This window comes from Heteronotia binoei, chromosome 4 (assembly GCF_032191835.1).
Source record: "Heteronotia binoei isolate CCM8104 ecotype False Entrance Well chromosome 4, APGP_CSIRO_Hbin_v1, whole genome shotgun sequence".
Lineage (NCBI taxonomy): Eukaryota > Metazoa > Chordata > Lepidosauria > Squamata > Gekkonidae > Heteronotia > Heteronotia binoei.
In genome coordinates, this window is record NC_083226.1 from 75,716,345 (window position 1) to 75,726,819 (window position 10,475).

The following is a 10,475-nucleotide window of genomic DNA, read 5'->3' on the forward strand; positions in this document are numbered from 1 at the left end:
TTGTTGATATGTATAAATACATAAAGTGCTCTGGAAGTCCTGCAGGCTTTCCAAACTCTATATCAGAACAATAGTAGTCTGTTTGATCTGTTAGATCGCAGATGTGTGAAAGTAATGACTGGGGAGACTGGGTCACTCAAGTCTTGACTCTAGATCCTGTAGAACTGCCAGAAAAGAATTCTGCCAGTTATGAGAGCCAGTTTGGTGTAGTGGTTAAGTGTGCAGACTCTTATCTGGGAGAACCAGGTTTGATTCCCCCCTCCTCCATTTACAATTGCTGGAACGGCCTTGGGTTAGCCATAGCTATTGCAGGAGCCCTCTCAGCCCCACCCACCTCACAGGGTGTCTGTTGTGAGAGGAGAAGATATAGGAGATTGTAAGCTGCTCTGAGTCTCTGATTTGGAGAGAAGGGCAGGGTATAAATCTGCAGTCTTCAACTTCAGCATTGTGACTTGGCAGCCCTGAAAAACCAGTGAGGCCAAGGAGCTCTGAGTGTAAGTCTGGGTATTTCATTTGTTCATTTGAACTAATTGCACAATTCTTTGGTGACAGGCTTCTGGTTTAGGGTTGCCATGTCCAAATCAAGAAATATCTGGAGACTTTGGGGGTGGAGCCAGGAGACTTTGGGGGTGGAGCCAGGAGACATTAGGGGTGGAGCCAAGATCAAGGCTGTGACAAGCATAATGGAACTCCAAAGGGAATGCTGGCCATCACATTTAAAGGGACGGCACACCTTTTCAATGCCTTCCTTCCATAGGAAATAATGAAGGATAGGGGCACCTTCTTTTGGGGCTCATAGAATTGGACCCCCTGGTCCAATCGTTTTGAAACTTGGGGGATATTTTGGGGAGAGGCACTAGATGCTGTACTGAAAATTTGGTGCATTTACCTCAAAAAACAGCCCCCCCAGAGCCCCAGATACCCGTGGATCAATTCTCCATGATTTTCTATGGGAATAAATCTCCATAGGGAACAACAGAGTTCCCAGCAGACATTTCCCTCCCCTCCCCCCGCTTTCTGACGACCCTGAAGCGGGGGGAGGGTCTCCAAACCGGGGGATCCCCTGCCCCCACCTAGGGATTGGCAACCCTATTCTGGTTGTTGCTATATTTTGCCATGACCAATTTAAATAAAGCAAACATGAATAAAACTAAAGAGAAAAATAACAAATGTTTTTGTATTTGTATGTAAGATGTAGATGTCTTTATTTTGATATCCCTGTTGAGTAAAACTTGTGCAGTAGTGCCTCATATCTGCTGCTTGTTGCCATGTCCATGTATTCTATTCAGAAAGAAACAGGTAGTCTGTAAGTCAACAAGGTAGATGTAGGTGGGTAGCCATGTTGGTCTGAAGCAGCAGAATAAAGTTTGAATCCAGTGGCAACTTTAAGATCAACAAAGTTTTATTCATGTACACCAAAGCTTATTTTGTTGGTCTTAAAGGTGCCATTGAACTCAAACTTTGTTCTGTAAGTCAACAAATTGCTTAAACATATTATTTGGTCCATCCTCTGTGAACACAAAAAGCTGCCTTATTCTGAATCAGACCTTTGGTCCATCAAAGTCAGTATTGTCTACTCAGACAGACAGCAGCTCTCCAGGATCTCAGATACGAGTCTTTCACATCACCTACTACCTGATCCTTTAACTGGAGATGCCAGGGATTGAACCTGGGATCTACTAGATTTAGAAGCATGTAGCTTTGTTTAGGAGTGCCCTGTTCACCATCTACCTTAGCACCAGTGAAATAGTAGAGAATCATAGCTGACAAACTTTTCTGGACATCCTTAAGTGAATACAGGAGTGCTATATACAAATCAATCATTAGCACCAGTAGTCAGTGTAACTGCATGCTCTGAACTTGATGTGTGGACTACACTATAATTAAACTCTGACAATCATCTGGAAGAAAATCCTCCATGAATCCTTGGTTGAACTGCTAGACTCCCCTGTACTTGTCACAGCAAAGGAAGATAGCAAACTACTTGTACATGAACTCAGATAATTTCACACTGCTGGTGAAGATAATGAGGATTGCACAAGAGATTATGAGAAAAGAAGTGAAATTTAAGATCTTATACTGTAAAATCCCTCCCCCCCAAGCAGAAAATATAATAACCCATTTCTGCATACCCCCCCCCCCAAAAAAAAGCCATCTAAATTCTTTACAATTCTTCTATCTAGGTTGGTGGACATACCATGTTACCCATTCGTTGGATGCCTCCTGAAAGTATCATGTACAGAAAATTCACCACTGAAAGTGACGTCTGGAGCCTTGGAGTTGTTTTATGGGAAATCTTTACTTATGGCAAGCAGCCATGGTACCAGCTCTCGAACAATGAGGTGTGTGCTACATCTATTAAAGCCCAGAGTCAGGCTGTGGTAGTTAACTTTCTCAAGGATAGATTTTAATTCAGAGATAATCCCATCCATTTGGGTCTAGAAATTTACTTGTATTTCCCAGAGTCAAATATAAACTGCGAATGAGGTGGCTATCTCACAATTTATTGACTTTCTCTGCCTGAATCCTCAATAAAAGAATAAATCCATTGGCTGTCTTTTTTTCTTCAGGTAATCGAGTGCATCACTCAGGGCAGAGTCCTGCAGCGACCTCGTACATGCCCAAAGGAAGTGTATGATCTGATGCTGGGTTGTTGGCAGCGGGAGCCTCATATGAGGCTCAACATCAAGGAAATCCACTCCCTTCTTCAGAACTTGGCCAAGGCTTCTCCAGTCTACCTGGATATTCTAGGCTAGAAACTCCCAGCACTTCTTGTTATGGAGTGTATGAACGAATGTGTTCGGTTGCCACTAAACTCCATTAAAGTGTGTTCTTACCTCTGACCGTCTTAAAGACAAGGAAATGGAGAAGCTTTTAAAGGGCAAGCTGTGTGCATTTCTCCCTCTGTAGACACAGTATTGACATTATTGAAATGTATCTCTTCCCTCCTTCATTCTTTCTGTTTCTCTATTTTTTCCTAAATTTGTATTCAGTCTGGCTTCTGCATTATTATAACTCTGCATAGACAAAGGCCTTAAAAACCTGACCTGTTACGTCAACAGACACTCAGTTTTGCCCATCACAACTAACAATGCCTTTTATTCATGCCTTTGATCTGGATAAAAAAGGGAAAAAATTCTTAGTGACTTCTGTATGGATATCTGGAGCTTCTATGGACTCACCTCTACTTCATTTGCTTGGGCATCTGGGTGGAAAGCAGAAGACTGGCATTCTCTATAGGAAACTTTTTTCTAGCTGAGATCAAGCCAGAGGGAAATAAATCAGCATATTGTATAATGCATTGTATGGAGAAATTATAGGATCAGAGGGCATCCAGCATACCACTTCAACATGTAATGAAATGATTTGGGGAAAGTGTTCAATTATTTCTACTGAGAAATGTTCAGAGGAGAAAAGGGGCTTCTAAGTACAAATTTGGTTAGCATTTTTGCATTTATAGATGTGTTGATATGGTCTGTTTCAAAGAACAAAATGTGTTGCCAACATTGCCAAAATTGTTCAACCAGGACCTGCCCCCCAACTTGTTTCACCAAAGGGATTTGTGATGCCACTGCAACATGTCTTCTCTAGTGAGATGTTGGCAATGTTAGCACAAGTTGGAATCTATTAAGTGTATTTTCAGGGCCATTTTCTAAAACATGGAGGCTTTGATGAGAGAGGACAGTTGTAGATATGGAAGGAAGCTAATCCTGTATGATGCTGTTTTAACAGCATGTCCCTTCTTTTTTTCCTGTTTCCTATTCCCCTTTTCACCCTGCTGTGCAAACCAAACCTAGCATGGTCTGTCTATTAATACCCTTTGTGCTAAAAACAGCTGTTCATCTCATTATACACCCAGACTCATGAAGGAAAACATATATTTAGTTATAAAGGATGCTGTTAGCAGCATTCAAAAGTTACATTGTTACAGATGCAACAGATGCTATAGGCTAGTTCAACAGTATGATGTGTGAGAGAAGATATCCAAGAAGCTACTAGAGAAGAGGGAAGAGGGATAACTTGACAGAACTTTACAAACCTGAGTTCAGCATTAGTTTCTGGTTGAGCTAGTGGGTGTATTCCTAGTCATCGTGTTTTCTTTTTAATTTGATTTAAGGCTGATATTGTGTGTATATGTAACCTCAGTTTATGGGTTCTGTGGGGCAGAACTTGGAATGAATCTTGCAATAATTCAAAGAGAATAAAGGATTTTTACTATTCACTTAACATCGTATCATGTAACAGAAACAAAGAACTTAGTAACGTAACAGAACAATTATCTTTTCAAGTCCAAACAATTAACATTTCCCTCCCACTCAGCTTGCAATCCCCAAAGTCCATCTCTTTCCTCTTGTTGGTAGCCCAGGAAGCCTCCAGCTGAACACTCTGTGCACCGGCTTCAAAGATGAGGGTCCCAAGTGACACTCCCCATTAAATAACACAGCCTTGAAACAGTAATTCTAAAATTTACAATTTAGGGGGGAAAGCCTCCCTCCCTGAGCAGTTTCCATCCATAAATCATAGTTACCTTTACAAAGGTGTTAAGAGCCTGTGGTTAAGGTTCAAGCTCCCTAGCAGGGCAGTCTTGCTTCCCTCCTTTGCTTTCCACACATTCTGCACCCGCTTCTGCATCTAGAGGCTCCACCCCTTCTGGTTCATTCCATTCCTACCTAGGGGTTACATATACAGCATGGCTGATAGACCGAAGACGACCAGCTCATGGTATAGATAACTATTTTTTCAAGTAGATGTGAAAGGCTTTACATTTACATGTCAGGTAGTTTTTTTTATTATAAATACTTAATGATGAGATCAAATCAAATCCCTTTTATCCCACTGAGGGTAAAGGTGCTGAAAGAAAATTGAGTTTTTGGATAACACACAAAAAAGGTCATTAGTGTATTGTTGTCCTTTAAATTAAGAAGTTAAGTATTTATTTTTCTAAGTATATCCATATTAGCTAATATGTGGTTTGCTTGCATTTCTTATTGATTAAGGTACTTTCTTTTCCCCTTAATGGTTTGGAATGGTATTGACCTTTTTCAAAATCTAAAGTAAAATAGTTAATGTTAAAAAGTTATGTTGGACTCTGATGTCATTGACAAAAGTTGGTGAACAATACATATAACAATGTAATTCTAAAGCCATATATATTAGTTGTTAAATAAGCTTTGATCAGTATTTTTTTTAATGGCAAATGATGATTAATATAAAATGGACTTTATATCAGTGATGGCTGGGGAGAACTTAACCAGAGAGCAAAAAGCGTTACGCATTGTCTTACCTATTATTTTAAAGGTTTGTTTGTTTGTTTGTTTTATTTGCCTGTTTATTTAAAAGCATCGTTCAAGTTCATTTCCAATATGTGAGAAATGTGTAAAATAAAACTTAACATGGCAGAGATCAGCAACAGGTGCATCTGTTCAGATCCCTATGTTTCATAGCCATTTCTCAAAATCTTAATTTTTTATCTAATACATGTTTTTGAGATTTGTCTTATCTTGGAAGTGACCATGTATACTGTATGAATGAGGAAGGACTGTATACCAAATGAAATGTATAATCTGACCAGATGGGTTTTGTTTGTTTGTTTGTTTCCTGAAAAAGCATAGTGGACTCATTAAAAAGACTGTGTTATTACATAGTGTGTTGCAGCATGATCATAAATCTATGTTAAAGGACCAAATTGTTCTATACAGCCAGGGTTCTGTACAGTGTGGATAAAGCTTGGCCTGTACTGCAAATGTGGACATTAGTGAATAAAAGCTGCCATCATTGTAGGAAAGGTGTTAACTACTATCAAAGCAACGTTTGCATTTATTCCCTCAAGTTGGAAAGTCACAAGATGATTAAAAAAAGAAACAGATTCAAAGAGGAGATAAAGGTTTATTGTGTACATAGTTGTCATGCTTACGGCTTCTGCTAAACATTCAACACTAAGCAAATATGACAATTAGGCTTAAGTAAAAACCTTTCTTGACTATGCCATAATCATATATATATAATATATGTTATATATATGTGTTCACATTAGTATATATCCACAGTACGTTCATACCTGTATATGAGTTTTATAAATATTTGATTTATACATACACAAACAATATAATTGTGTGTATGTGTATAAATTTGTGTGCACATATCTTCTTAGTGGTAACATGTAGAGTAAATGAGATCAATAGATTGATAAAAAGATAGACTGATATGCTGAGAAACCAAAATCCATTTATTTTCCATGTTTCCCTTAATTTTTTAAAAAATATTTTCCTCAGACATCTGAGATCATAAATGGAAAAATTCTAGGCAGCAGATTACAGATTGTTTTCTAAATGCATAAAATAGTTTCACCATCTTCATCTCATCTATTGATTTCTTGCAGGGGAATTAAGAGATTGTGTTTAATGGTCTCCTTTGATACTAAGTTTTTGATTCACTATTCCTCACTCACATTTGTGATTATGTTTATGAGCATCCTTTCCCACATTGTGATTTCCCACTTGTCACTAATGCACAATAGCATTCCACAATAGCATGCCATTGATAAGTTGGAAGGTTCAGGTACTGTATAATGGGTAAAATGGAAATGGGTGGGGGGAAGGATAGCGTTCAATTAAAGTTAGAGATGAGCTTAATTTTGCATCTGCTTCATGTCATGTCTAAATTTGCATGCTCAGTTAAAGAGAATTTATCATCGAATTGTTAAGCAAATTGACCAAAAATCTTGGGGCACAAATCAGAAATCAGACAGAACAACCCCCCAATGGCTTTTTAAGCCTGAGGGAATTCTATAGTCCCTGAGTTAAAGTTCTCAGACAACAACTCAGGGAAGCTCCCAAACCTTGGGAACAAGGAGGTTGTGCAGCCCCTGAGCTTGTCTGACTCAGGAGGAATCTCCCCAGTGCAACTGAGCTGAAGGCTATATATTATATATGTGTAAAGCTTACAAATTGTAAGAAGGGCTAGAGAGTAAAGCTGTTCACAGATACATGGGTTGGAGTAATGCTTATGCCAGAATATCTTTTTTAAAAATTGCATGAACCATTAAGAATCAGATACTGTTACCTTTGGGCTAGGGCAGGGATTACACAATTTTCTGGAGCCTTAAATGCCAGACTTCGGGAGTGTTTTGCACACTTCCCTCTCGTGTCCTATACTTTTTGAGGGGGCTGTCAAAAACACTCTCAGAGTTGCCTTTTGACAATAAAAAAGCCAAAATAAAACAAACAAATGTTTGGGTAAGATTGCCATTCTCCAGAAGGGATCTGGAGATCTCTCAGAATTATAACTGAACTCCAGATTGCAGATATCAGTTTGCCTGGAGAAAATGGCTGCTTGAAAAGGAGTCTTCAGCAGGGCTTTGTTTTTGTTTTTTTAGCAGGAATGCCTTTTCATACTAGGCCACACACCCCTGATGTAGTCAATCCTTCAAGAGCTTCCAGGGCTCTTAGTACAGGTCCTACTGTAAGCTCCAGGAGGATTGGCTACATCCTGAGGGTGAGGCCTAATATGCAAAGGAGTTCCTGCTACAAAAAAAAAGTCCTGGTCTTCAGCATCATATCTTGCTACGGTTCCTCCACTCCCCTGCCCAAATCTCCAGGAATTTAAAAAAACACCAGAATTTATAACCCCAGTTAGCTCTAGTTAAAGCAGCACCACAATGGCTGGGTTTCTTCATATTTTCTTCATCTTCAGCAGCACTCTTTAGCTAGACGTGGAAAGTCAGTTTTGTAAAGTGAAATGATCACATATTGCATGAAGAAATGTACTATTCTTCTTACCGGATCTTGTTTACTCTGAAGTGTGAATTATACATCTAGACACAATCCACAAATACCTGTCATTCAGGGGTCACTTTAGGGTGGCATGAACTTCTGTCAGGCCCCAAAATCATCACAAAACCTGTCACCTTGGCTGAGGGATTAATGGGCATCTGCAGCCACAATTTTTCTTGATCTTCTTCATGTGAAGAACCCCACCAGGGGCAGATTGGCCACTATGCTAACCAGGAAAAAATTGGTGGGCCAATGTCCTGGGAGCTGCCTCCTGCCAGGGCCACTCCAGCCTGCAGCCACTCTCCTAGCTAGGACTACCCCAGTTTAAAAAGAAGGGTGGGTGTGAGTCCCCACCACTATGAGCTGGAGCCAATAAAAAAAGCTCAGCTCAGACTCATCCTGCCCAGCTTGGGACTGGCCCTGGTATTACAGTGGAGCGGGGTGCACTTTGTAGCCTTACATGGCTCTCTGTAGTAGGGACATACACCTGGCCCAGCAGCCTTGGCCCAGCACGCCCATCTCATAAGCAGCCAGATAGTCTCTTTCCCTCCTGGGGGGGGGGGGGCAAGTGTAAACTTAGGGCATGGTGAAGATGGACTGGGGATGGAGCCATTTTCCAGGGCCATTTCTCCCTCCCCAACCTGCCCTTCAACCCCACCCAGACCAAGCAACAAATTGACTTTTGCTGTTGTCTCAAGAAACCTCCATCTACTGCTAATCAGTCCAATAGATTTCAGGCACCCCTGCTTGCCAATGGCATTGGCAGCATGTTTCCTAATTTGGGCCTGCTCTTCTGAAGCCTTTCCCTCTGTGCCAGGCCCTGGAAATCCTAGGGCTGCCTCTATTGTCCCCCACCCTCTTTCTTTCTCCTCGTTGGAGTAGATTTATATGTGTTGCAGAATAACTGTGACTGAAACAGACTTTTACAAAACAAACTGAAGGAATGAAATTGCCCAATGAAGTTACTGACTCACTTGTTGACTAAGAAGTCTGTTATGGGGTTGTTATAGCCTGTAAAAGAATTACTAATGTTGCTATGAGAACACAGAGCAATGTGTGTGGTTTATACTTAAATGTTAAGGTTTGAAAGTACACTGAGATGTTTTTTCTTATCAGGGCTGAGATAGTGCTCCTCTGATTCAAGAGATCCTTCAAGAGCCTTAGTTAATACTCATTTTAATTTAATTTTTTTATACATTCATTGCAAATATGAAGCAAAAAAAATCTATATGTTGCAGGGGAAACACTGTGAATTTCACACACGCAACCAAGAGACTACTTTGCCATCTCTTTTAAACATACGTCTCAGGAGAAGAAACTGGAACTGATGGTTATGTTTTTTTACTGTCTATGCATTCAAAACCAGGTCTGTGGTTATTTTGTTTGCTGGGAGAGGACTTAAGAATGATGTTTGGTTAAAGCTGAGCTACGGCATCTGAAGCTGCTGACAGCAAGGCTTGACAGGAAGATAGAAAAAACAGAACTCAAACCTTTTCAGAGACCTACTGACACACTTAGGTATCTTTCTGAAACTTAAAAATACCAAATGTTGAATCAACAGCTGAGAATGTTTTGTAAATCAGTAATTAAAACCGTTATGGATTTAATTGCAACACATCAATTTAATTTGGGAATTATTTGTCCCAGTGCGATGGGCCACCTATAGTATATGTACATAAGTGTATGTATATAGGTATATTTCTAGGTCTTTCTCTAGGCTTCTCTAGGGTCGTTTTCGCACTCACCTTCCGCCGGCGCGACCCCCCTCTTCACCGCGCAGGATCTGCGCGGATTTCGCACTAAACGCTGCGGAGCAGCCAGAAAAGCCGGAAGCAAAAGCCGCTCAAACTGAAACCGCCAAAAAGCAGTTTGGCGTTTGCGCGGCTTTTGCGACGGGAGCTTCCGGCTTTTCTGGCTGCTCCGCAGCGTTTAGTGCGAAATCCGCGCAGATCCTGCGCGGTGAAGAGGGGGGTCGCACCGGCGGAAGGTGAGTGCGAAAACGACCTAGGTGTGAGGGAAAGCAAAAGAAGGAGCTAGAGATCAGTATAAATATATTAATGTGTGACCTGGTATTTTTCATTTTGACTGTGACATATTCGTGCAAATATTTAGTGGTTCTTGTTTTGCCATTTGTTATCCAAATTCATTGCTTTTAAAATAATAATAAAGCCCAACTGCATCTTGGCTGAATTTGAAGTGATGCCTGAGTAGCAATGTTAAAAAGTTTTGTTTGTGAATCATGTGATCAGCTTCTCTCAGCCTGACATGGAAAGTCTCTTGTACTAAAGTGTATTTAATGAAAATTATGTCCTACAATAAACAATGTCATCCTCAAAAAAGCCTGTTAGTGATAAACTGACCATTACTTAAGAAAGTATAGAATATTTATGAACTTTGGGTCTTATGACTACTAGTTTACTGGCTCTGTATTAAAGTGAATTGCCAAATGGAAGCCATATTGGGCTTAAGGGCTGCACAGACTTTACTCAGGGCATGTACAACAAAATAATAGAGCTAGAACAAACTTTCCTCTTCCCACTCACAAAAAACAAAAAGCTTACTTTACACAATAATGGTATCTGATATCTCTTTAGCTTTCCACTTAGAGCAGCTTCAAATGCTCACTGTCCAGATTCATAAGGAACAAAGTTGTGCATATGTATCCCACCCACAATACCCATAAGATAGGGTGTAATGCCACAC

General features: G+C 40.3%; 1 protein-coding gene and 1 long non-coding RNA gene across 11 annotated transcripts in view; both read left to right on the forward strand.

Moving 5' to 3' along the window:
- NTRK2 (neurotrophic receptor tyrosine kinase 2) overlaps positions 1–4,222 on the forward strand; it is a 322,822-nt gene extending 318,600 nt beyond the window's left edge. For all 10 annotated transcript variants that reach the window (XM_060235418.1, XM_060235421.1, XM_060235426.1 and 7 more), the window contains 2 exons: positions 2,184–2,342; positions 2,571–4,222. In XM_060235418.1, the coding sequence (XP_060091401.1) occupies positions 2,184–2,342; positions 2,571–2,756 (345 nt within the window). In that variant the 3' untranslated portion in view covers positions 2,757–4,222. The remainder of the gene's footprint in view (positions 1–2,183; positions 2,343–2,570) is intronic.
- A 4,263-nt stretch (positions 4,223–8,485) lies between these two features.
- LOC132569968 (uncharacterized) lies at positions 8,486–10,111 on the forward strand. The gene is made up of 2 exons (XR_009555302.1): positions 8,486–9,500; positions 9,781–10,111. It is a non-coding gene; the product is annotated as an uncharacterized LOC132569968 (long non-coding RNA).
- The last annotated feature ends 364 nt before the right edge of the window (positions 10,112–10,475 follow it).